The 27,331-nt window shown below is 48.0% G+C and overlaps 2 protein-coding genes across 3 annotated transcripts in view; one reads left to right on the top strand and one right to left on the bottom strand.

The window, feature by feature from the left end:
- Positions 1 to 21,107, top strand: part of ITIH5 (inter-alpha-trypsin inhibitor heavy chain 5) — a 75,836-nt gene extending 54,729 nt beyond the window's left edge. The window contains exons 8-14 of the mRNA XM_005291924.4: positions 3,880 to 4,051; positions 6,876 to 7,185; positions 11,073 to 11,620; positions 11,891 to 11,941; positions 13,225 to 13,341; positions 16,329 to 16,706; positions 17,533 to 21,107. Of these exons, the coding sequence (XP_005291981.2) occupies positions 3,880 to 4,051; positions 6,876 to 7,185; positions 11,073 to 11,620; positions 11,891 to 11,941; positions 13,225 to 13,341; positions 16,329 to 16,706; positions 17,533 to 17,831 (1,875 nt within the window). The 3' untranslated portion in view covers positions 17,832 to 21,107. The remainder of the gene's footprint in view (positions 1 to 3,879; positions 4,052 to 6,875; positions 7,186 to 11,072; positions 11,621 to 11,890; positions 11,942 to 13,224; positions 13,342 to 16,328; positions 16,707 to 17,532) is intronic.
- A 1,181-nt stretch (positions 21,108 to 22,288) lies between these two features.
- Positions 22,289 to 27,331, bottom strand: part of LOC101954000 (store-operated calcium entry regulator STIMATE-like) — a 76,637-nt gene continuing 71,594 nt past the window's right edge. Inside the window, exons 8-9 of one of the 2 annotated variants that reach the window (XM_024106343.3) lie at positions 23,066 to 23,123; positions 22,289 to 22,979 (exon numbers count right to left, since the gene is read on the bottom strand). In XM_024106343.3, coding sequence (XP_023962111.2) covers positions 23,079 to 23,123 — 45 coding nt within the window. In that variant the 3' untranslated portion in view covers positions 22,289 to 22,979; positions 23,066 to 23,078. The remainder of the gene's footprint in view (positions 22,980 to 23,065; positions 23,124 to 27,331) is intronic. The other variant, XM_005291923.3, reaches the window with a different exon arrangement.

Raw genomic sequence — 27,331 nt, 5'->3', positions numbered from 1 at the left:
AAATAAGATCACCCCTCCCCCCCTTAACCCTTTGCTCATGTCTGGACTCAAACCAAACTGATGTATGTTTCATGCACACCACTACGTTAAAAGAACATTATTAAGGTTACAAAGTCAAGGATTCAAAAGTTAGGAAATGGTAGAATTACAGGTGCCAGCATAACCTTAATTCAGCCCCCTTTGTGTGTATTCACTGTGATACAGTCTTTAATGATAATACATTATACCTTGTATGTGGACATTATGATATAGTCTTTAATTACATTTTTTTTTGCCCTATTAGTCCCATTTTTCCAACTTGAATTTGGCTCCTTTTCAGATCTGCATTCCTTGCCCCACTCACTTCCTTCCCCCCATCCTACTGGTCACAGTCACAGTCTCCTTGCCCCCCCGCCCCCAAGCCTCCAGTCCCAGCCTCCTCAGCCAACTCCGTTCGTTCCCCTAGGTCTGGCTCTTGCTTCTCTACATTGAAACCAGGCAGCTTCCTCCAACTCCTCACTGGGGGGCAGTGAGAGCATAGGAGAGACAGGTGCCCTCCTGTCAATTCTGGTGCCCAACCCCCACCCAACCCATAACAATCCAGAGCTGCAATTGAAGGGAACGTCCTGATCAACCCCCTGCAGCTCTGGGCTAGAACATGCTCATTGCAAATGTAAGCTGCAGAGATTTTAGCTGTGAAGCTCTAACAAGTCTCTACTGAGCAAGTGCAACCTGTGATTTTTCAGAGGTTTATACTTAAGCCAGATTTGGGCAGATTGTCACAAGGACGGCGAAAGGCATATCCTGACACAAAAAGCTACCCTTCTGCTCAATCCCTGCTCCAAAGCCTGGTGGCATGAGAACTGCTCAAAGAAAAGGTCACCAGAATTGTTTAATAGGGGCAAGACTGTATCTTTTTCTCTAGCCTCATTCTCAGAAATGGCTGAATTGGTTTAGCTGAAAATTTCCAGGAGATTTCATTTGGAGGCAGACACCCAGCATGGAAAATTTCAGCCCAAATGATTAACGTTTAGCAAAGTTATAAGCAACTGAAAACAGGATCTGATCATGGGAAGGGTTGGGCACCCTTAAACAGAGCTACCAATCCCACCTATGATAGGATTTGGAAATTCATCCCTAAGCCATAGGCCCGGTTTCTATTCCTTTCTCTCTCTCTCTTTCTCCTGCCTATGTTGGTGTAACACTCTGTATCTCGGGGGAACACCCTGCACCCCCATGTTCAGCCTTATAATATGATTGTGTGGTATCCAATGCAAAGTTTGTCATGTCGGGTATCTTCGGAAGGCTCATGATGCACGGAGCAATGTTATAATAGTAATATTATAGGTTGTAATTTCATGTATATAGTTATGAGGTTGAAAATGTTCCCTCATGGCTTAAAACAAGCCCAGGCAAAACTCTCCAGGAGCAGAGGGGCAGTTTACACCTCATCAGGGCATGTATGGGACAAACCCAGCCCAGCCTCACTGGAACAAAAGACACTGGTCTAGGCAGCAACAAAGGATCTATTGCACCCTCGAGTGAGTCACCCCCCTTCCCTTGGTCAGTTCAGAACTGCGATGAGGTAATGCTCACCTGACTCTGAAGGGGGGGCGGAAGCCAAGAGGGAAGAAAGGACATGAGAAAAGGGAGAGACATTTGCCATGCTCTCTCTCTTCCACCTTCCAGCCAGTCTGTGGTGAGAAACATCTAAGTTTGTAAGGGCACTGAAAGATCAGCTTAGAATGCATTTTGCTTTTATTTCATTTGACAAAATCTGACTTGTTGTGCTTTCCCTTATAATCACTTAAAATCTATCTTTTGTAGTTAATAAATATATTTGTTTATTCTACCTGAAGCAGTGCATTTGGTTTGAAGCATGTCAGAGACTCCCCTTGGGATAACAAGCCTGGTACATATCAATTTCTTTGTTAAAATGACAAACTCATAAAAGCTTGCGGCATCCAGCGGGCATAACTGGACCCTTCAAAGCGGAGGCTCCTAGGGTTGTATCTGGGACTGGAGATATTGGCTAGTGTCATTCGGTTGCACAATCCAAGCAGCGGCTGGCCAAAAGTGCTCACGCACATAGCTGGGAGCAGCTTACATCCTATAGGCTGTGCGTGAACAGCCCGGGAATGGGGGTTCTCACAGCAGAGCAGGGTAAGGTTGGCTCCCAGACTCAAGGATTGGAGTGACCTAGCAGATCACCGGTCCAGATAACACCAGGGGAACATCACAGTTGGCAATTTACAGACGCAGAAGCCTGGTAGCCTGCTAACCTCTCAGCCTCCTTCACCTCCAGCACAAGAGTTTCCTCTCTAGAGGTTGACATGGCAACCTACCACACTCCCTACTCCCCTTCATACTCTCCATCCACTTATATACCATTTTCTAGGAGCAAATGGCCAACTACTCCCTCATTGCGATGTAGTAGGATCCGCTCGCACCTCCACTGGGTCTCACTGCCCTACTTCTTCCATGTATAAATGAGAGGCAGCGTGGCCTACTGGACTGACAACTGGGAACTCCCGCGTACTATTCCCAGGCCAAATGAAGTCATCTCTCTGAACCTCAGTCTCCCCATCTGTAAAAGAGTGGTAGTAATGCTTACTTACCCCCTCACTGGTGTTAGCATTAGCTAGTGTCTGCAAAGTGTTTTAAGAATGAAAAGCAGAGATTACATCCTAGAGCAAAACGTGGGATTGCAGCGTCACCAGTGATGTGAACTCCCACCCTGCCTTTATTCCTGTAACACCTGCTATTAGGTTTCCCTCATTGTTCTAAATGCCAAGAAAACACTCCAGGAAGTAGCGAATGTCTAGCACATGCTGCCATGCTGGTTTCAGAGGTCTGGGAAAGCATTCAAACTCTTGGGTGCTTTTCTGGACCAAACCCTAAATCTGAACCTCCCATCACTGCTAAAATACAAGGGCACCATCTGATCACTGTCTCTGTCTCTATTAGTAGCGTTGTCTCTGAAACAGTCATGGAATGCTTTCTGCAGAAACGTAACAGTGGATTAAATCTCAGTTATTGCCAGATTGGAAAGGGGGGAAAGGGAGAAAGAAATCATCAAAATAACATTTGGGAAGAGTTTACAAATTGGATGCGGATCAGTAGGAGGTGCTCAGGGCACCCGTCGTCTGCTCCAAAGCACATTGAAGTTGATGGAAAGAATCCCACTGATTTCGAATGGACCTTGGATCAGACCCCAGATCACCAGCTGGAGGGATGACTAAGAGATTCCATTGCAATGGGTAATTTGTTTGCAATGAAATCGCCAGCTTCAATGTAGAATCAAGAGGAATATTGGCCACTCAGCTTGATGGCACGTTTGTGCTCTTCTCCAGGTTTTCTTTGTATAAAAACCCCAGGTCTGGAAATATTTGATTTCTATCACCCTGGATTACCCTATTCGTCACTCTTCTGGACAAGCTCCTTCATGCATTCTGCCAGGCTGCCCTGTATGACTGTAAATACCTGCAAAGCCACTAGTGTCCCCTAAATCTCGCCTTAAAGCCTACTTACGCCACGATGCCTGCAAAAGACTTGACAATGGTTAGGCAACGGGTGTGCTGTAGCCGCTGTCCGACTACTCATAATTGTTCCCTTGTCCTGCCCCGTCAGTCCCCTGTATCCAAATAGTGTCTCCCATCTTACACTTAGATTGCAAGCTTTTTGGGGCAGGGACTGTCATTTCATTATATATTTGTCCAGCACCTAACACAGTGGGGCCCTGGTCGCTAGGTGCTACTGTAATACAAATAATAAACATCCAGGGAGTGAGGCTTATTGGCTCAGATCCTCAAAGGTATTTAGGCACCCAGCTCCCATTGGAATCAATGGGCCCTTGTCATTAAACGGTGAGAATTTGACTTGTTCTTTTCTTTTCTTTAGACCAAAGATGCTCTCTTCACCATTCTCAAGGACCTAAGGCCAGAGGACCACTTCAATGTTATTGGTTTTGCTAACCGAATCAAGGTCTGGCAACAGGACCGTCTGCTGCCAGTGACTCCAAACAACATCAGAGACGCCAAGAAGTACATCCATAACATATCACCTACTGGAGGTAGGCTATGGAGACCCAGGTGGGATTGACTTGTTCCTTTGATTAATTTACCCCAGCCTGAGACCTTGCAGATCTCTTCAGGGAACACCAGGTGGAATTATCAAAAGGTCTCAGCATTGGCCTCACTGTTGGAGTCAATAGGAACTTTACTGTTCATTTCCCTGGTAGCAGATTTAGCCCACCGCTGAGCATATTTGTAGGGTTACCATATCTAACCAATAAAAAAAGAGGACCCTCCATGGGCCCTGGCCCCGCCCATTTCCCCACCCCAGCCCCGCCCCTTCCCCACCCTAACTCCACCCCCTCCTCCCTCCCACTCCCAGCCACGCGGAAAGGGCTGCCCGAGCGCTACCGGCTTCACGGTTTGCCAGGCAGCCCCCAGACCCTGCGCCCCCGGCCGGCGCTTCCCCAGCGCAGCTGGAGCCCGGGAGGGGAAGCGCCCAGCCGGGGGCGCAGGGTCTGGAGGCTGCCCGGCAAACCGTGAAGCCAGTAGCGCTTGGGCTTCGGGCAGCCCCCTTGCCTCCGGACCCTGCGCCCCCGGCCGGGCACTTCCCCTCCCGGGCTCCGGCGGCGCAGGGTCCGGAGGCACGGGGGCTGCCCAAAGCCCGTAGCGCTCGGCTCTTAAACAGAGCCGAAGAGTCGGGGAGGAGCAGAGCCGCCGCGGCGGGAGGCTCTGCTCCTCCCCTGACTCTTCGGCTCTGTTTAAGAGCCAAGCTGCCCCAGCGCTACCGGCTTCGGGCAGCCCCCGTGCCTCCGGACCCGGCACCGCCGGAGCCCGGGAGGGGAAGTGCCCGGCCGGCGGCTGGGGTCCGGAGGCAAGGGGGCTGCCTGAAGCCCATAGCGCTCGGGCAGCTCGGCTCTTAAACAGAGCCAAAGAGTCAGGGGAGGAGCAGAGCCACCATTTTCCAGGACATGTTCGGCTTTTTGGCAATTCCCCCCGGACGGGGGTTTGAGTGCCGAAAAGCCGGACATGTCCGGGAAAAAGAGGACATATGGTAACCCTAATATTTGAAAATCCCACCCTCTGACTTCTCATCACACAAGCTTCCCAACTATCTAAACTAGCTGTTCTCAAACTGTGGCCTACAGAGAGCTGGTTGGTCACATGGTGCTGGCTCCTTCTCCTTGTTTCCAGCTGCTAAGCAACTGTTAAGGGGCAGCTGGAGATGTATTCAAGACTTAGTTTAGCATGCAAGCAGTTGCAGGAGCTGTTGCAGAGATTGCAAATGGGAGGGAAGGTGTCTTTTTGTTCCGTGTTTGACTTGCTGTTTGACTTCTGTGTTTGTACCGTGCCTAGAACAGAGGGGTCTTGGTCCAGGACTAGGGATCCTAGCATTACTGTAACAAAATAAATAAATAATAATCCTCTAATTGTAATAGCAGAGACAGTATTTGGTGCAATGATCGCTCTGTTAAGTTGTGGTCTACAATATAAATATGTTTGGGAACCCCAGTAACCTAATGTACTTCTTGGGGACCCATCATCAGCTTCACGTCTAAGCACCAAATTACCTGCACAAAGCCCTGTAAAATGATCTCTAGAAATTCTGGGAAGACAAGAGACTCTGGCTGGCCAAAAATCTGCAAGGGCTTCCCCTACTTTTCCTTATCAGCCTAAACAATGAGCATTCACTCTAACTGAAGGGATTCCAAAGGAAAAATGAGCAAACAGGATGCTCTGTTGCACTGCCTGTACTACTAGCTAAAGAGTTCAGGAAGAGGCGAGGTGGGGTGGGGAGGGGGACATGCCTAGCTAAGCAATTACCAAAGGTGATTACCAAATGAACAAAGCATGTTATCCCAGAGGTGTCATAGGAGAACCACGTAAGGGCCAGCTGAGCCTGCATTGAGTGGATATGACTAATTACAGCTAACACAAAGAGAAATAATTAACGGCATGCCAAACTTTGAAGTTTGAAAAAAAGAGATGTATTGATTGTCCATCTCAGCGGGTGTACCATCCTGATTTGCTTCTTTAATGGGTCTGGTTTAGCAAAACAGATGTTGGCTGGGTGTCTTCACATCAGTATTTGTACACCCACCTACCTACCCACAAATGAGCCCTTTACTGCAAAATGATTTTGGGGGGAAAAAATCATTGCTTTCAGTCTTCAATGCTATTTTGCGGAGTTATGGTTTAAAAAGGATACTGGTAACCATGTGGGATTTCTGCCTTCTGTTTTTGAAAAACATGTTGTGACACTCTGTATCTTGGGGGAACACCCTGCACCCCCATATTCAGCCTTATAATATGATTGTGTGGTATCCAATGCAAAGTTTGTCATGTTGGGTGTCTTTGGAAGGCTCACAATGCCTTATAATATGATTGTTGATACAGTAATGTTACAGGTTGTAATTTCATGTATATAGTTATGAGGTTAAAAATGTGTCCTCATGGCTTAAAACAAGCCCAGGCTCCCAAAATCCATTTGGGGTTCTGGGTTTAGATTCCCATCTTCTAACATTCAAGAATGGAGCCAGGATTTCGCTTCAGGACTGTCTCTAGTATTTTTAGCCTTGTTTTCCACCTCCTCTGTTGCAGTCACTGGAGTGGCAAGTGTTGCGTTTGTAGTGGTGCCTGTTGACAGAGGTACAGACCTGTCAAGAAGTGGAGTAACAGAGCCTGCTTGCAGGAGCAGTACTGTTTTTGAGGGAAAGGGCACATCGCAATGAGTAGAACATATCAGATGTTTGCAAGCTGTTGAGATTTTCTTGTCAGCTATTTGCACCGTACATAGTCAGGCCTAGATGACCTCCTGAGATCCCTTCCAACCCTGATATTCTATTCTATGAAAATAAGCTCATGACTTTGTTGCATTCCCAGGTACTAATATTAACGAGGCTGTCCAGACGAGTGCAAAGCTGCTTAACAATTACATCGCTCAGAACGACATTGACGCCAGGAGTGTCTCCCTGATCATCTTCCTGACAGACGGGCGGCCCACGGTCGGGGAGATGCAGTCCTCCAAGATCCTCAGCAACACCAAGGAGGCTATCCGTGAGAAGTTCTGCCTTTTCACCATTGGCATTGGCAACGACGTCGACTACAAGCTTCTGGAGAGGATGTCTCTGGAGAATTGCGGCATGATGCGGCGGGTCCAGGAGGACGAGGACGCAGCTGCACAGCTAAAAGGGTTTGTTGAGCTTCGCCCTGGGTGCACTGGGGCTTTGGACGAGACTGGGTCACCCCTGTGGGCCTGGGTTTGGGGAGGAGGGACCTCAGATAAATTCACAGTAGAGACAGGCTCTAGCGGCGGATGGTGGATCTGGATTTCGGCTTCTCCAGGGAATTTGTTTATAAAGATATGGGCCGTTAGCAAAATGTGGGTGCCAATACAAGCCCCTCCCCCTCAAAAACTTGGGGCTGTTAGAGGTTTGACAGTGGTTGAGAGGTGTAGCTCAGATAAGCCCTTACAAGTCTGGGCATGGATGGTGTCTGTAGCCCAGGGGTTCTCACAACAATTTTTTTGGTGGCCTCAGAGTGCAGCCACCAACTCTTGTTCTGCTCTGACACTTTTTCCTAAAATACTTAGTTAACTTTAGGAAAAACAAATAACTATGCACATACACATGTCTAAATCAGTGCCATTTATTTATGTAGAATTTTTTTTTGCAAACTCAATAATAAAAATAATGTACAGTTGTCTCTATTCTTTACTGACCCTAAACAGAATAGAAACACAAATAAGGTGCTTTGCATGTTCTTATCTTTTTTCTTGTTGTGCCTTTTCCTTTTTTGGTTGCTTTTTTTAAAGACTTCCTAGTTACTAAGTCTGCTGGGCAAAGTGATATTAACAAACATATAAATATCACTTTTCACAGCAGACTTACTCAGCCCAGGCAAACCTGCGGACAAATTAAGCCCTGGATGGCAAGGTGGATATGGAGGCAGCAGGGGCTAGGAGCACTGGGGGAGGCAGTGAGGACCAGGGGTGATGGGGGGGTGACCTTGGGGCCAGAGCCCACCACTATATAGCCAGGGAATGGCGCCTGAAGCCCCGTGACTGGAGCCTGCCACCTGCCACCCCAGGGCTGGAGTCTGACCCTACCAGCGGTGGGAAGGTGGGGAATTCACTGGCTGTCTGTTCCTCCAGCTTTTGTGTCTCCAGAGGTGGGCAGGGCCCAACCACTGCTGGTGGCCCTGGGGGAGGGGGCTGCTGCTTTGCTGCCCCCCACCAAATCACTACCCAGGAGGCTGTAGCCGCAAGAAAAGTCCACAGTGGCTGCATTTGAGAAACGCTGCCCTAGCCTCTGTTTGCCAGAAGCTGAGGATGGGCAACAGGGGATGGATCAGTTGATGATTACCTGTTCTGTTCATTCCCTCTGGGGCACCTGGCACTGGCCACTGTCGGCAGACAGGATACTGGGCCAGATGGACCTTTGGTCTGACCCAGTATGGCCGTTCTTATGGCTGTAGAGCTCTTTCCATGGCTGGATGGCTACTTGGGGGTTCTAAACCCCCCTCAAGATACCGTGTATCATAGTACAGCTTTGGTGCACTTCGGAACAAGGCTTTGGTTTAAATTCTTTTGACAGAGATATTGCGTGTGCCCCTAAATCTGGGTGGCTGGAGAGCTGGGAGACACTTACATCATCTCGCCCCAGGGTGCAAATGGAGAAACAAGGACTCATTGCCCGTTTAAATAGATGTTAGACAATGTGAAGGTGCCTCGGCACAAACAGCATCTGCTTTCTGTGAAAATTTTTGATTTGGGTTTTTTATTGAAAAATATTTCACCTCAAACCTAAAATATTTGAATTTGGAAATACTGCAGCATAGCCTCATGGGAGTCATTGTTTGGTTGCCTCCTGTCCTCATTCACCTCAATGGGCTGGGCTCCCTGACCGGACTACATCTCCCATGGTACACGATAGCCAGGGATTTTCATATAGCTTTGCCTCCCCTCTTCAAGAGGGAGACCATGGTGCACCAGGGGAGATGTAGCCTAAACAGGGAGCCAAGCCTGTAGAGGAGAATGGGAGCATGAGTCGCCCAAACGAAAACCGCCATGAAGCACTGTGGCTGTATTTCCACAATGAAAGTTATTTGGTTTTTGACCAAAATTTTTTGGTGTTTGAATTTCCGCCAAATAAATGAAATTTTCCATGGGGCAAAAAACTCCTAGTTTCCCTAGGTATCCATAGGGGTGAGCCTGCACACCTCCAATCATAGTTGTGTTGCTTTGTTACACTATGCTTAGCATGCTTGCCTTCTCTACTTTAATACATTGTGGAAACCCATCTACCACCTTTCCCATGGGAGTTGCACCTTAGCATGTGAAATTTGGAAAGCAGCAGCATAAATGTCTGATCCTGAAGCATTGAAAGCCGAGGGAACTATATCAGGTAGCAAGAGCTCATCAGAGAAAAGACTTGCTTGTAAAGGTAGTGGAGTGTTGTCCTGTGGTTAGAGTAGGTAAAATGGAGTCAGGATTGCTGGGTTCTCCTCTCAGCAAAGCCACTGACCCTCTGTGTGGTTTCAGGCAAGTCCCAGTGTCACTTGTGCTTTGTTTTAGTACTCTGTGACCTGGATTGAATAATAGCACTCTTAGGGTTAACTGATGCTTCCAAAGGGCTTTGAGGTCCTTAGACTGAGGGCACTAGAGTGCTCAATACTATTCTAAAAAAGGAAACTGAAAAGCTTTTTATAAAGAAAAAATAAAAAATGTCCAAAGTCCCAGCTCTTTAACAGCCTGTATGTGCAGGCATGAAACATCAATGTAGCTTGACCACAAAAATAGAGTTGAAGCCAGTTCTTTGTTGATTTATCTTTCAATGCCTGATTTCAGGGTTCTGCGAGTCCTGCCTTGCAAGAGAAGAGGAGGCTGAGACTGGAAAGCTCAAGCCTGGTAGGGAATGCAGTGCTCTCCAGGTGGCTTTAGGTCTCAGTCAGGCCATCAGTTGTAGCAGGGGAATCATGCAGCCGTAAACTCAGGTCTGGGTCCCTTATAAAGGCTTTTCCATCCAACCAAGTGGGAGACATTCCCAGGCATGTGGTAGGTCCTGTAAGAAAGCCCTAGATGAAACACCAATATATTATGGGTGTATAATCTTCATAAGAACGTAAGAACATAAGAACGGCCATACTGGGGCAGACCAAAGGTCCATCCAGCCCAGTATCCAGTCTGCCGACAGCGGCCAATGCCAGGTGCCCCAGAGGGAGTGAACCTAACAGGTAGTGATTAAGCGATCTCTCTCCTGCCTTCCATCTCCACCCTCTGACAAACAGAGGCTAGGGACACCATTCCTTACCCAGCCTGCTAATAGCCATTAATGGACTTAACCTCCATGAATCTATCTAGTTCTCTTTTAAACCTTATTATAGTCCTAACCTTTGCAACCTCCTCAGGTAAGGAGTTCCACAGGTTGACTGTGCGCTGTGTGAAGAAGAACTTCCTTGTATTTGTTTTAAACCTGCTGCCCATTAATTTCATGTTGTGGTCCCTAGTTCTTATATTATAGGAACAAGTAAATAACTTTTCCTTATTCACTTTCTCTATACCACTCATGATTTTATATACCTCTATCATACCCCCCCCAGTCTCCTCTTTTCCAAGCTGAAAAATCCTAGCCGCTTTAATCTCTCCTCATATGGGACCCATTCCAAACCCCTAATCATTTTAGTTGCCCTTCTCTGAACATTTTCTAATGCCAGTATATCTTTTTTGAGATGAGAAGACCACATCTGTATGTAGTATTCAAGATCTAGTGGAAGCCATTCTGACTCTCATAGAATCATAAAACAAATAATGCTGAGATCTTCCCCTTCGAGGCCTCCTGTATCAGAGGAGATCATGTGGAATACAGCCACAAGATCCTAGCACAGAATCCATGCTCAAAGAACCAGGGAAAGGCAACCTCCTACCAACATGCCTCTGATATTACCTTGGGGGAATATCCCACCCCGAGTGCAAATTCAGCACTCACTCTGTGTGTGTGTACCCCTGCGTACATGTACCTGTGTGTGCATGTGAGTACCTGGCTGAAAACACTAACCTCTGGGAAATGTGACTTGTTTCAGGTTCTATGACGAGATAGGGACGCCCCTTCTCTCCGACATCCGGGTTGATTATCCCAAAGACAGCGTGGAGCAGGTCACTCAGAACCTGTTCCCCAACTACTTCAATGGGTCCGAAATTGTCATTGCTGGGAAGCTCATCGAACGCAACTCGGGCAAGCTCCACGTGGAGGTGACGGCCAGCAATGCCGACAAGTACATTCTCCTGAAAACTGATGTGGCCATAGACGTCCCAAGCAAGAATGACATCAGGGGCTCTCCTGGCATGGAGGATGGCAAGGAGACTCAGAATTATGCTGAAAGGGCATGGAGCTATCTCACCATTAAGGAGCTGCTGACTTCCTGGCTGAAGAGCGATGACAGTGAGGAGAGGGAACACTTGATGGATAAAGCCAAGTCATTGGCCCTGACCTACAACTTCATCACCCCCTTCACCTCCCTGAAGATGAAGGAGTTACATGCAGACCTGCCTAAGGAGGGTCATGCCAGTCCTTCTACTGAGGGCACTGGGGAAAGAGTGCAGAGTTTGCAAGGACACAAAGCACCACCAGGTACAAACAAAATAGCTATAATTGGACACATTCCTTTGAAACAGGCACCCCTCAGAACTGATATCATTAGAAAGGATTGTCCAGTGGTTAAAGCACAGGATCGGGAGGTAGGAGACTGGGATTATAATCCTGGTTTTGCTAATGACTCAATGTGTGTCCTTGAGCAAGTCACGTAATTTCTCTGAGCAGTGTTTTGGGAACATTGTTGTAACATTGCTTAGTCTGTTATGGTACCTGTAACTCTGGCTGCCTTCTCTTCCTCACTTCTAGGTGTACCCAAGCAACCAGACAAACAAAGAATTAAAATATCCAGAACATCAGGTCAGTGTCTATTTCCCAGTTTTATATACTTTGGAACTGAAGATAAACAACGGTTGGTTTACAAAAGCCACAACTCTTAGTGCCTTTGATGTACATCCTCCTGGAGCAAACCAGCAAAGATCCTATTCATCTGATTAAAACCCAGTAATTTGGAAGAAAGAAAGAGAGAGGATCAGGAATTGCTAAAAGTTAGTGAGGAGGCTAATTAGGAAGCACAGTGAGGTGGTATATTAGGAAGACAGGTGCATTATTTAAAACAGACAGTTCATTTTAGGAGTCATAAGGGCTTTATTTCAATATTTTAGCATCACAATAACTTGATTTTCAAAATAATGTTGCTGAAATTTTAAAAGCCAGGAAAAAAATGTCAAAACGTTTTCACAATATTTTAATTGTTTTTTTTGACCATCCTTTAAAACATTAAACAGACCTAAACCAAGACCCTAGATCTGAACTTCACCAGACACCAAAGAAGATCACACTTAGCTCTGAAGTTCACAGCTCAGGCCAATCTCTGTATGGCTGTGTTCCACCACCTGGTGGATCACTTGCTGTGTGGGAAATCTATCTGCTACTGCATCAAATTAATATTGATGGGCAGGAGGACTTGCCCAGACTCAACTGTTAACGTTCATTGTGCCTGATGTTAATGCTAATCCTAGGGCTGATCAAAAATTGTCCCTTTGAACTGTTTATTGAAAGAAAATTGGGTTTTGGACTAAACAAAAAGTGGCTACTTCCCATGGAAAATTTTGAATTTTCATCAAAAAACAGAACACTCAAAATGTTTTCAGCTGAAAAAAGAAATGTTTCAATTCTGAAGTGCTGTCATGGTGCCTTATGGGAGATGTTGTTTGGGTGCCTCACACACCTCTTCTCCATGGGCCAGGGTCACATCTCCCATGATGCACCATGACTACGCAGCTGCTGCATTGCATGGCAGCCCTTCACCAAGAGGAGAAACTGTGGTGCATCATGGGAGATGTAGTCCAGCCAGGGAGCCTGGCCTATAGAGGATAATGGGGGTATGAGGCACCTGAACTACAACTCCCATGAAGTACCGTGGCAGCACTTCAGAAATGAAATATTTTGGTTTTTGACTTTTCACCTTAAACTCGACATTTTTGTGGGGGAACAAAACCAGCTATCCCTAAAGGCTTTAAAAATGTACCAGTAGATCTTGAAGAAAACAGAGACAAGGCTCTTTAAGACCTGTTTTGTGAGATTGCACTGGTATTCCATGAACGTCTCTTACCTTTGCTCTCCTTTTCATGTCTTCTCAGCGGATGGAGACCCTCACTTTGTCATTGATTTCCCCTCCAGCAAGCTAGCTGTCTGCTTCAATATTGATGGGCAACCAGGGGACATTCTCAGACTGGTCTCCGATCATAATGAGTCTGGTAAGACAATGGGGAATCCTGTTGGGGCTACTCCAGCAGCTGATGCACTGGGGAAATTTGAGCTGTAGGTATCAATCCTACAGTGAAAATACTTAGCAACAAGGTGATTTATGCATTAAACTTACAACAAACCAGAGAGGGAGGAAGGCATTGTCACCATTTTACAGATGGAGGTGTAACCCACACACCTTCTGGGTGTGGTGTTCTGTCCCATCCAGCGGCACTGAGACCACTTAAAGAGAGAGATAAAAAATGAGTCTGCTCTACAACCTTAGCTAACAGACAGTTGGCTTTTAGCTCATGCAGTAGAGGCTCATGCACTAAGCTCCAGAGGTCCCGGGTTCGATCCCGCCTGCCACCGAGCAGGTTCTGTCAGTGTTACAGAGACACATGAGATCTTAGTGGCTGTCTATGGCTTAGCACCAATCACATGCAGAACCTGCTGAGGGGTGCCCAAACTTTGCCCAACCCAGGGCTCCATTGGCAGGGGGGCAGGAGCTGCAACTACTTCATGTCAAATGGAACAGATTGCCACCATCCCATATATTTACTATGGAGATGGGGACCATGGAACTACAAAGACCCAGAATGCAATGCTCCAGCTTGATTTGAGCAAGCAGCACCTGATTAGGTAAGACACATATGGTCTGTAGGCCGCACTTAACTACAGCTGAAGCAGGCACAGCTAAATAAACGGCCATCTTGAGTTTCAGATGCTAAACCTGTGGCACGGACATGAACCAACAGCCTCCCACTGTTAGAGATTATGCTAGGGCTCCGGCCCCCCCTTTGCTCCATCTGCAGGTTTCACTAACTGATTCCGCTTCCGTAGCCCACTGGTTGCAAAGTTGCTGAATGCAACCACAGGATTGCAGAGTCTTCTCGGCAGAGTGGGGTGGGCAGGTTATTAGCAGCATTTAACTGCATACTGCTTACTTACAGGGCTGGTGGTCTTCAGTGCTAAGTCCCTGTCAAACTGCAGTAAAAGGATCCCTGAGCACCGAGGCGGTTAATGACTGTTTGTTTTAAAGGAGGGTCTATAGTAATTGCACTAAAACAGTTTTTGCCTCTGGATCGTCCTAAGAAAGCTAAATCCCAAACGATTAAGTCTCTGCTTTGCATAGGCCGGTGTGACCCCGACTGCCAAAAATTCAGATCTGATCTGAAATTCCTAAGCAACATGGTTAGCAAGTGGATTATTTGCGAAGCAGGAAAGCCGTGGAGTGGGGGTAGAGAGCGTAAAAACCAAAGACAATACGAAAGTCTGTCTGACAAGGAAAAAACGAAACAAAACAAAGTCACCAGAGAGCTATTTCGTGTGGCACTTTTGTCGCATTGGCCCAACTTCCCTGTCCCATCTGTGTCCAGCCCCTGTTTGCTTCAGTATAAACCGAACCCCTCGCAGACAGACCACCAGCTTCCTTCACCGGCTATGTTGGCTGTTTTTTTGTGGCTTGAGAGGAGCGTGCACTCGAGGGAGAACAGTGTCGCCCAGGTTCAAATAAATGGCAGCTAAGTGTATGGAGAAAGGAATGAGAGTTTCTCCTGTGACCGCTGCATAGGGAGCTTTTCACCTCTGCACTGATGGCACGAGACCAGTCGTGACCCTCCATTGTTACCGTCTGAGTGTGGTATCTGTCATTTTGCAAAGAAATGAAAGTGACATCACATTGGCCAGGTCCCCCAGCCCTCCATCCGTTCTGACCCCACCCAGTCTCAGCTGCGCTCCCCCTTCAACTCTTCACCCCCCTTCCCAGGCCAGGTGCAGCAGGGAGGGAGTTGCAGAGGAGCCGTCCCATTGCTCACAGGTGGGGAAGGGAGAAGAGGGAGTGGAGCAGCCCTGAGCTGCTGGGCTTTTTCCGCTCCCCCGCCCCGCCATGAGAACAATGTGGGCTCCTGAGGGGAGAGGGAGAGAGAGCTGCCTCCTGCAGTAGTCCTGATTGGCTGCTTATACCCCAGGAGGTGGGGCAAAAGCAGTCAATCAGAAGGAAAGTTTCCCTTAGGCAGGGGTGAAATGGGCCCCTCAGCGACCAGGCTCAAGTTGTAGAATTTTTATTTACCAGGTCTGCAACCCCTTTGAGCCAGGCACACTGTAAGCACGGCCTCCCACCCCTACCTGTGGCTTCTCCGGTGCAGAATTGAGACATGCTGGAAGGGCAGAGTGGGAAAAGCGTGTATAACCACTGGAGTTACAGGTGCCTCTCTGTGCCAGTGCACAGAGACTATAAGTCCGGTGCTGTTCCACTGAGGGTCCTTTCGCTCAAGCTGTAGCAGTTGTGCTTTTAGCCCTGGGAGTCCTGGTTCAATCCCTGGCATGTTGGCCAAGATGGCGTCCATCACATTTCCGCTGCTGTTGCCTGCGTTGGAGTGTTGGCCCTTTTCAGGCCTGAGGCAGCAGGGCTGTTAGACCAGAACCTCTCACCATTGCCACGTTAGGTGTACTGCAGTCTACAGAGAATGACCCACAGCCCTGATGCCCATAGAGCAGTGGTATTAGGCCAGATCCAATTCCTCTCTTACCAGAAATAATTCCGTCCCATGGTCCTGTGCAGAATGGGATTAGACCCATGCTGGTTAACACTCTGTGTGACTGAGCAGGGTTCTAGGATGGTGTTTGTCAAAGCAAGCCATCGCCTACCTGCCCTAGGTAGATGATAATGCAGTTTTCAAATACCATGCTAACACAGCACTCAAGGCAAATATCTTCTCTCACACTGACCAGGGCAATGGTGGCAGAACTCTGCTAATAGACCGGGGCCTGTTTTCAAACTTGGATGTCCAAATATGGAGTTAGGGGCTTAACTTGCAGCAATCAAGTTTGAAAATTTTGGTTTTAAACAAGATGGTGGCTGGGAGAACTAGGATCCCAGCTGAGTGGTACTTCAGTGTCCACTCAAAATGAGGTTTTCATTATGCATGATCCACCGCAGCAGCTCGGAGAGATTCATTCGCTCACATTTTAAACCGCTGGTTCTTTTGTCTAAAAGGCGTAACTGTGAACGGGCAGTTAATTGGTGCCCCGGCTCCTCCCAACGGCCACAAGAAACAACGGACCTACTTCAGCACCATCACAATCCTCAGCAATAAGCCAGAGCGATCCTACGTCGAGATCACACCCACCAAGGTCATCCTGGATGATGGGGAAAGATTCATTTTGCCATGTGACCGGAGTGTCACGGTGGGAAGCAGCGGCCTTGAGGTGTCTATCTTTGCCAATTCCAGTGTCACCGTGGCAATACAAGGCACCATCAGCTTCGTCATCCTGATCCACCAGTACAAGAATCCTGCCCCCTACCAGAGGAATCACCTGGGATTCTACATTTCCAACAGTAAAGGGCTCTCCCCTCAATCCCATGGACTGCTAGGTAGGTGTCACGCTCTTTCAGTTGTAACCCGTAGCAAACTGTTTCTGACTGAGACGGGTGAGATGGGAGAAGTGACTATTTCAAAGGGGTATGAGGGACAGAGGCAGGAGATGGTGGGCCTAGAGGAATGGGATGGGTCAGCTGAGAAGTGGGACTCTTGCCTTGAGCCAGTCATGACCAACTTTTCTGCCATCAGAAACCCTCAATGTTCTCACCCCTCTGTTCTCCATGTGACCCATCTCCCCTAGTGTATCTATCGATTGTAATTATATGGCCCCATTACTATAATATCTGAGCACCTCACAAATTTTAACATATTTATCCTCACAACACCCCTGTGAGGTAGAGAAGTGCTATTTGCCCACTGGGGAACTGACCCCTAGACAACAGGGGACTTGCACAAGGTCATACAGGAAGTCTGTGGCAGAGTTGAGAATGGTGTCCTGAATTCCAGGTTAGTGCCCTAGTCGCCGCACTCTCCTTCCTAGCTTTTGTGGGTATAAAACAAATGATGTTACCCTCCAGTGGGGAACAGGAGGCTCTCTGCTAGTGGCAGCTCAAGAAGCAGTTTCCAAGCTTAATTAGCCAAGACCTGTGTTTCTGGAGGTGAAGAAGAAGCAGAGTTCTAGTCCCAGTTCCCCGTGTGTGGGTGAGAAACAAAAGAATTGTAGAATGTAGCTTCTTTCCACCATTGCTGGGAAACCCTTCAGAATCCCCAGAGCCATTCAAACCTGGTAATTTGGCTGCTGCTTTGGAGACCCCTTTAAAAGACTCTGTCACAAAGCAAAGCAGCTGCTTTAGGAGTAAGTTTAATCTTTCCTTGCAGGTCAGTTCTTGCACCATGAAGTCAAACTTACCCAGGACCCTCTGGGTGGAAGTCCCCAGCTGGTCAGTCAGAACTCAACTGGAGAGCCGAACCCGAGACCAGTGAACATGTTAAAGGTAAAAGGTAGGCTGGTTCCTGTCGTGTGGAAGCAGAGAAAGATCTACAACGGCGAGCAGGAGGTCGATTGCTGGTTTGCCAAGAACAATGCAGACAAACTGATTGATGGAGACTATAAGGATTATCTTGCTGCTCATCCCTTCGACACAGGAACCAGCTTCGGGGTGGCTAACAGACTTTAAGGCCGATCACCGGTTGCATCAGCAGATTCAACAACAATAACCCTGCAGGTGGTTCTTACTTTTTTTAGTGCCAAAGAAACAAATCTTTTCCCTTTGGAAATCAGCTTCCCCTCTTCTGTGCTGGCAGGTCATGGTGCTGAGTGCAAGGGGGACGGGGGGGGGGGGGGGAGGTTTGTGTTAAAGTGCTCTCCTGGTGGGAAGCCAGGGAGAGGGGGAGGTATGTCAGATTTAGCAGTACAGAAAGATAAAGGTATAAAACTAAATGCCCAGGTGGATCTGCGCAATACCCACTAGTGTCTGGCTAAGGTAAGCTATAAGTCATACAACATAACCCTTCCTTTGGTGGGATAACATGACATGAGATACCTGCTGTGAAAACTACCTGGGGCAGACGTGCTTTTAGGGAAAGCATCCCACAAAGGAAAGCCCAGGGTCACCAGAGGGTTAATGAACAACACAGAGCCAGTGAGTCACATCAGGGCGTTGGTTTCTTGGCTATCCAGACAGGTTGAATGGGGTGTTAAGTGTGAACCTCTAGCCACCAGAGAGGCTCACTAGTGATATACGCCCGCATGAGGCGTCTTGCTGTTAGAGTATGGGAACATCCTAAAAAAGCAGTTACAGCCTGAAAGAGTGACAGTGGTGGTGTAACTTCCACCCCTTGTAGCATCTTGATGAAATGTTTCAATCCATGGTCTCTCCTGTCTCAGAAAGGAAGGAGGCTCCAACCCACACCACATCTGCTTGATCATAGCATTCGGCACCCATTCTATTTAATAGAAGCTTTGTTAAATTCTCTGGATAGGAACAGTCAGCCAAGTTCCAAATCCATTGACCACAAAATGGTCCCAGCTCTTGTACTGAAATCCAAATCCCATATAACTGTTACAGTCGGGGCCCACGTAAAAGGGGATGAGCCGTATGGCGGAATGTGAGCTTTATCCCTTCCCGATCCCCCAATGCTTATCATCGGACACTCCTCGTCTTTGCTTCCGTGCAACGAAGGCGATTGGCAACACGAGGTTGTGAAACGGGCCGTTAGATACTCACGCTGCAGGGATGTGAAAGCTGAGCAAGCCACTCAAGAGGATTTTGCCAACCCAAAATGTAGAGACTGATCTATTTTAAAGCGAGACATCATTGTGTGTCAGCCTCCAATGAGATCCTTTATTAGAAAAGTCAGCTAGAGAGGACATCAGCAGACATGAAGACATATGTGCCTGGGAGGCCAGAACTGAACTAAACTTTACCGTATCTCCCCGGGGGCTCAAAGGGAAGGGGGAAAGGGGTGAAAGCACCGTAAGCAGCCAAATGATATCCAGGTGTTAGGAGAGTACTGAAGAACTGCTTTGGCCTAGGAGAAATAGACTAACTCAGAGCTGATATTCGTATATTTAAACATTATAATCACATCTAGAGTCTAGGACATCTTTCACCCACAGCATCCTTGTCCACGTAGAAACCACCACTCCCTAACGCTGTATTGTGGAGAAGCATTGAGCTAGCAGCATTGCTCAGCTCAATCTCATCTTTTAGTGAATTTTCTTGCTTGTTGCAGGGAACGATTCCATTAGAGCTTCCCACGTAAAGCCCTGCTAAGGCACCTCAAATGCAGTACTGCTGCCAAAATTCTGTGAGTGCTAAGCAGGGAAATTTGAACCTGAGGCTATGGCTACACTACAGACTTCGTCCAGCATAGATCTGTCAGTCAGGGATGTGACGAGGGGTGATCCCTGACTGATGTGACTGCGTCAACAGAAGCCTATAGCATAGCCAGAGCTATACCAGCAAAACTGTGCGTTTACTAGAGTAGTTTGTTTCACTCCTGGTGGGTGGCTTTACTACACTGGTCCTATTGGGTTCCGGGAAGTGGGTGGGCACAAGCCCACCCATTGCTAAAGGACCCTCCCCCAGCCTTAGGGGAGGATCCACAAGGTCCAGGAACTCAAATAATTACAGGGGACAACCAAAAATGTCACAGGGGCAGGTGTGAAGGTCAAAGGGTCAAACAAAGGGAACCTGAAGGGGACACCGAGCAGAGGACCCCAGACAGCGCCCACTGCTCCTGGAAGGCGTCAAGGGAGCCAGCGGACGCCGCCCAGAGGAACTTTGCCGGGATACGTGAGCGAAGGCAGGATTGGAAATGGGCCCCACAATCGCAGGAAACCCCCTCAGCCAACCTCCTCTCCCTGGTCTTATAGATGGCTACTTTGGCCAACGCCAGGAGGAGGTCCTGCGATTCTGTGGGGCCACGGATGGGGTGTGAGTATATGAAAAGGCGAGGGGAAACGTGCAGCCAGAAAGGTAAAAGGATGGTCAGGAGGAGCCGGAACACTCCAGGTCTACGTGCGCCAGGGTCTCCCTCACACCGTAAAAGGGACAGGCGCCAGGGACGGGGGTGAACCACGCCAAGTCCACGCCTGTGCTCAGTATAGCTGTGTCCACACCATAGTACTTTGCCAGTATAGTAACCTGGGAGTCCCATAAAGCCCTAGTGTAGACATGTGCTGAGGCTACCGCACTGGGCACGTCTCTCTCAGGAAACAATCCTCTCAGAAGAGCAATTGGCAGACATTGAGGAAGTGTGCTGGGTGCTGCCTTTCTCCTAAACAGTAAGCAGAGCGTTGGCTAGCAGGCCATTGCTAAACAAGGCAAAGCTTATCAAGCACCAGTGTAGCACTCATGATCAGGAAGTGCTACGGGGAGGGGAATCTTGCAGAGGGTGGGAAATTGTGCCAGTTAAACTGGCTGCTTCCCCTGAAAACGTCTGGTGGCAAACCACAGTCGACTGACTCCTGCACTGACTTGACTGTTTTAATTGCAGCAAGTGACCTCGATGTTGGTCACGTAAGAAACATTCCTGAACTCATCAGACACCTTTGGACTGTGGTGATTGCCACGGGATTTCCCTGGGTTCGCACTTTCCACCTCTCCCCACCCATATTTCAGCTCTTTAGAGGCAGGGTTTGAGTTTTCTACAGGGTGCTGACCTGTTCAAACACACGTTCCCTTCGAGGGCAGCTTAGGGCAGCTGTAGGGTTCTATTCCATTGTACACACCCTTCTGCCCCCTTTCTGTATATAAATATATATTGTTTGGTGCACTCGAAACTTTAGCATCTCCCCCACCCCATTATGGACATGCTATATCAGTGGACCCCAAAAGGATGAAATCTAACCCCGTAGGTATAGGGAGCACCTGCAACGGCACAGTTGAGATTCGGTCAGTGCGGATCCAGTTATCACTTTTCACAATAAAAAATATACTTTACCGTGACCATGGAGATGATGTTTTTATTTAGTGTGAAGCAGCAGACACTTGGTTGAACCTGTTATGAGACTAAGGTTGTGCATGTGTTTTATGTTGCTGGACCGGGGAAGAAGCCGCTGCACCAAATATCAGGTGGTGGATTATAATGGCCTTTGTGACCTCAATGGAGATGCTTAAAAATCAGAAGCAGCCTCTGGCTTAGAGCGAGAGCTACAAACAATAGATGTAAAAGTTTTGCCATTGAGTGGTGGAAGGTTGGTACATGACCACAGGCTCCACCCAGCTTGCCCTGAACCAAGTACTCATTTAGACAATCCCTAATTGACCTATAAGCCAAAGGGCTGAGAGCTAGAGAGCTCCCAGTGAAGGCACTAAGCTCTGCCAGTGGGTGCATTTTGAGAAGCGTGTCATCCAATGTGTGTTCGGTGTGATTTGAAGCCCTGTCTCTCCCTTGAAGTCGATGGGTTTTGGATCACAAATTCTTTTAAGCAGCATAAATATTTCCATTCTTATACCACACATTCTTACGTGGTCCTGCCTTGAGTGCAGGGGACTGGACTAGATGACCTCTCAAGGTCCCTTCCAGTCCTACACTTCTAGGATGCTTGGATTACTGTAGAATCTGAACGCCTTCCAGTTATGCATTAAGCAACTAGATTAATATCGGTCATGTGCGGTTCATTCTCTCTTCCCTCTCCCATGGGGGAGAATTGTGCATGCAATAGAATGTTTTGGTAGGGTGCACATGCTGATCTGTGTTTATGGTAGGCTGAAGGGTCCCTTGCATTTGGAGCAGAAGGTGGCAAGGTTTGGGCCAGTGCGTAGGTCCTTCCTGAGAAAGTCTGTTCTACAGGTGTTAGACCGACCCCTGGGAAAGCTGTCTCCTGCACAGATGAACTTTCCTGTTTAAATAAGGCTTTATTTTAGAGATCACTTTAGACATCGATTTTTGAAAATTTTGGCTTTAGAAAAACAGCTTTTCCCCACGTCATTAACCCAAGTGACTGCACAGATTTTTAACCAGATTAACTTCTGGGCCAAGACAGGACAGTTCCAGTTCGGATATGGCAATGCAAAGCAAGCGGCAAGTCCCTGCAAGTGCGAGTTTAGAATGGAGCCATCTCATTTGTAACATCCTCTCTTTGCAAAACATTAGGCGCCGGAATGCATTCCAAAAATGAAGCAACTTTAAGTCAAACTTTTATTACAATCCCTATAAAACAGTAAAAAAGTCAGATTCAGTGGAATGATGAGTCCAACCCCAAAGACATTTTTAAATACTTTTTACAAGTGAGTTATTTACGAGCAAGCTGTGCCTACAGAAAGTGTCATGGTACAGTTAGTACAAGATAAATCATAAATCCTATTAAAAGATCTAGTATTGTGACTTATGCTACCATCCTGACAAACTCAACAGCCAGCTGGCCAGCCACAGAAATATAACTCCACAGTCCTAACCATGATGTGATTAGGAGTGTCCAGTTTAGAGACAAATACAGGTACAGCAGGAGTTAACGGTGTACGTAGAGCCAGCCACCACACTGGGCAACAAGAATGCAGAAGGTACAGAAACGCCATCAGGAAAATAACTGCAAAGGATAGATCTGCCTAGTCCCAGCATGTGATCTCCATTTAACTGTGCAATAAAACTAGCATCCCCACCCCAGCTTCTAACATCAGATCAAAGTCCAGTTTTCTACAAAAGTCTCTATTGCTGTTTTCTTGGTTGGAACTCTCTCCACTTGGCTCAGTTTGAAGTCGCTATTAAACTACCACCTGATAGCCTGGCTGTCTCGTTTTCTGGCTGGATCCTTGGAGTCCTGAGATGTCTTCGTCACTTTCAGACTGATCAAAATCCAAGTCAGGACAGAGCAACGCCTAAAGGAAGAACAAGAACAATTCAACTCTTGACAGAGACTCATTGCTCAGTGGTTAGAGCGTCTGTTTGGCTGGAGATCTCATACCTCTTAGTGCCTTTTAACGGGACATACCATAGGTAACATCTCCCAGAACAGCACTGCTCTGAAGGATAAAGATATGTCAGTGAGCAAACAACAAAGCTACCCTAAGTTTGATACAGGAGTTGGCCACGATGCCTATTCCTCCTCAATCAAGTGATAGACTCAGCAAAATCTAAACTCAAACCCTCAACCAAACTCTCTCATTACAGAGCTAGGCATTTAGTTACCCCAAGGGGTAGGTGTGGGCAGGGCATCCCATGCCGTTTGCAGCTTCAGTAGATGAGTGTTCAAAATTAAGTGACATCTGATCAGCTGAACAGCAGAAGTCGGCTGGCTAAGTGGTTTCTGCTATGAATTATGCCCACCTATGTTAAACTATATTTTTTATTGTACCCTGTCCTCCCCCCACCTTGGTTTGCTTGGTCATTTCCCCAACCCACTGTAAAGACCTCGTCTTTAGACTATAGACTCTTTGAAGCAAAGAAATGTTCTTCATTGTGTTTGTACAGTGCCTAGCACATTGGGGTTAAGGCCTCTCGGGGCTATTGCAATGTAAATATATATCATTCTTTAAAACAGAAAATCAAAGTTAACCAATGTTTATTCAGGGTAGTACAAGAAAAACGTTGGACTCCATCACCACTAATTCAACCAAGTACAGAAAAATGACAGATGAGCCTGCTTCCTTCTGATTAGCAGACACCAAATCTCATTGGCCTGCCATTGTTGTCTTCTGCACCCGTCAAAGTCGCGTATGTTGAGTTACTTAATTAACCACTAAAGTGCAGCCACCTCTGGGGGAGGCTAGAACTTTTTAACAGCACCCAAAAACAGTTAAGGATAGAAGAGAAGGCGAATATTTCAACCAGTTGAAACTGCATGGGAGTTTAAGCAGATGATGTAGCTTACCCCTACGGAAATATGGCCAGGCCCCAGGGCCCTGTCAATTCCTGGATAAGAACATAGGAACGGGCATACTGGGTCAGACCAAAGATCCATCCAGCCAGTATCCTGTCTACCGACAGTGGCCAATGCCAGGTGCCCCAGAGGGAGTGAACCTAACAGGTAACGATCAAGTGATCTCTCTCCTGCTACCCATCTACACCCACTGACAAACAGAGGCTAGGGACACCATTCCTTACCCATCCTGGCTAATAGCCATTAATGGACTTAACCTCCATGAATTTATCCAGTTCTCTTTTAAACCCTGTTAGAGTCCTAGCCTTCACAGATAGCGTGTACATCTGAGATTCTGACAGCTTCAGTTTTACTTCTCTAAAAGACAGCCCCTCCAGTGGCACAGTCCAGACCACGCTGCGCTAGTTGAGAGTTGGCTCAGTGAGACGAGCACCAGCTCCTAAAAACACAGCTTCCCGCATCGCCTTATTGGAGGTCTCCCATTTAAGTGTTGATCTGGCCTGTCCCTACTCAGCTTGAGAGATCTAACAATATCACAGCCTGCATTTTTATGTTGGTTATTAAGCGTGTAATTTGGATCTCTGGACTGTTTCCTGACACACTGCATTAGGGAGGCAGTATAAAATGTGCTGGCTTTATGAAATGTCCATATCAAGGGAGAATTTGCTCATGCTTTGTTTGGCCGGAGTGTTTTATATGCAACAGACCAAAAAACTGGCGGATGACAGACTATTAACAAGGCCTCTTTCCCCGGTCCTGGACCCGGACATCGTGGGGGACATAAATTGCATGATCCCGGTGCACTGTCATAACAAAGGAACACACCCTTCGTTCATTATCATTTAGGCGGCACGGTGGGGCCAGTAACCATAGCAACAGGAGGGCTAAACAGGAAAAACAAACGGCTGCAATGAATCAACATCTTCAAAGGGATTAGAGAGGCTCACACCGCCCATCCTCATTCACACATTTTATGACATCTCCAGCAATCCATGGAAAAACCAGCAATATTTAAGAGATGCTGTCAGGTCACATTTGGCTTTTACAACAACCTAAGACCAGTAGAAAATAAAGGGAAATGGCTTGTTATTCAGGTGCTATTTGTAACTAAGACGTTGATCTCTCTTGGGGTATGGTACACAGCTAAAGCTGTTCATGGGCATTAGTTTGATAGGCTAGTGCAGGGATCGGCAACCTTTGGCACACAGCCTATCAGGGAAATCCACTGGCAGGCCGGGACGGTTTGTTTACCTGCAGCACCTACATGTTCAGCCGATCGCAGCTCCCACTGGCTGAGGTTCATTGTTCCAGGCCAAAGGGGGCTGCGGGAAGCAGCGGCCAGCATATCCCTCAGCCCACACTGCTTCCTGCAGCCCCCATTGGCCTGGAACAAACAAACCGCGGCCAGTGGGAGCCATGATCGGCCGAACCTGCAGACGCTGCAGGCAAACAAACCGTTGTGGGCTAGTGAGTAACAATGGCGGAAACAGCACAAGGTGGGTGTAATCCTTCTGCCCCTCTGAGATGGCAGCAACAAGGGCCGGGTTCAGTATCTAGGGGTTCCGTTTCAATAACGCAATGCAAAACTGGCTCGAGCCCCCACCCAGTGACCTGGGACAATTACATACCATCCCCCCACCCCGGGCGCCTCTAGGAGGCAATACTTCCCCTCTCACAAGCACGGAGTCTGAGTGTAGCAAAAGCCTTTTAATAAAGGAGGGAAACAATGCGGCATTATGTTGGGGGAACACTGCAAACAGGATTCATAACACAAACCATGAGCAAAAGACCCACCCCCAAGTAAGTTTGGCAGTGTCCTTTTCCCCTCAGGGTCTTAAGTCCAACAACCCCAAAGTCTCTGTCCCTGGTCAGTGCTGCCCCAGAGTTCAAAAGTTTATCTGCAGAGTTTTACCGCCCCCAGCCTGGGCGGAAATGGGGGGGGCCACACGGGATGTTAAGGGGCACCTTACGTGGTCCGAGGCCGACTGCCCCACCTCTCCGTGGAGTTCTGCTGCAACCTTTACCACGAATGGCTGCGCTCTACCAGCCGCGCCGCCCCGCTCCTCCAGCCGTCCCCGCAAACTGCTCCGCTCCCCGTTCCGTGGGCCGTTCCAACCATCCCACAAACTGCTCAGCTCTGCCAGCCGCTCCACTCCACCAGCCGTCCCATGAACCGCTCTAGCTGCCCCCGCAAATGGCTCAGCTCCGCTCTGCGCCGCTCCATCCGTCCCACAAACTGCTTGGCTCTGCCAGCTGCTTAGCAATAAATCTTCAGGCTCCCCCACTGGTTAACACAGCACTCAGTGATCTCAGCTCAGCAATTTTAGCTCTTTTAGTGATTTCAGCTTGTAGTAGGGGAGCCCCAGTGCTGGTGCACCATTGGCCCAAAGTGAATTCAGTTCAGCAACTTCTAGCTAGACTCCTAATGGAAGCAAACTTAGCTCTGCTATTCAACAGTGGAGAGAGGGGGTAGTGCAATTGGTGTTCCAGGCCCTCAAAAGGGGCCCATACCATCAGGTACACATACCTGTCCCCAACCTCTCTCCATTCACTGGGTTTTGTAACCCATGCCCCTTGTCTAGCGAGTGCTAATTAGTTACTGGTAACTCCCTCTGTCATACAGCAGTTCCACTGGCCTTGATTCACAGAATCAGGGTAACAACACTTTATTCTTCCTGCCCCAATAACAGAGAAACTGGGGATCCCACACCAGCCAAAGTAACCACTTTCAGTTGTTGTTGTCCCAGGTTAGGCAGGTGGGTGTGCCTATGCAAACAAGATCAGCCCCTGAAGTTCTTTTCCACCCTCACCATAATTCACCACCAGGGTAGAGCTTATCCTAACTCTGCTTACATGGGCTTGGAGCGGGATAGCAAGCTGGGTATTGTGACAAAGTTCCTCCTCTACCTTGCTGGGTCCTGCGCTTATTGGCAGATTTGCTCATCTCAGAGATCTTCCCCTCTGGTGGAACCCACAGTCCGGGTCAACTCCTCCTGTGTCTGATCAGGAGTTGGGAGGTTTGGGGGGAACCTGGGCCCGCCCTCTACTCCTGGTTCCAACCCAGGGCCCTGTGGACTGCAGCTGTCTATAGTGCCTCCTGTAACAGCTGCATGACAGCTACAACTCCCTGGGCTACTTCCCCATGGCCTCCTCCAAACACCTTCCTTATTCTCACCACAGGACCTTCCTCCTGGTGTCTGATAACGCTTGTGCTCCTCAGTCCTCCAGCAGCACACCCTCTCACACTTAGCTCCTTGCGCCTCTTGCTCCCAGCTCCTCACACTCGCACCACAAACTGAAGTGAGCTCCTTTTAAAACCCAGGTGCCCTGATTAGCCTGTCTTAATTGATT

Source organism: Chrysemys picta, chromosome 1, assembly GCF_011386835.1.
Source record: "Chrysemys picta bellii isolate R12L10 chromosome 1, ASM1138683v2, whole genome shotgun sequence".
NCBI lineage: Eukaryota > Metazoa > Chordata > Testudines > Emydidae > Chrysemys > Chrysemys picta.
This window is presented reverse-complemented; position numbering and strand designations above follow the sequence as displayed.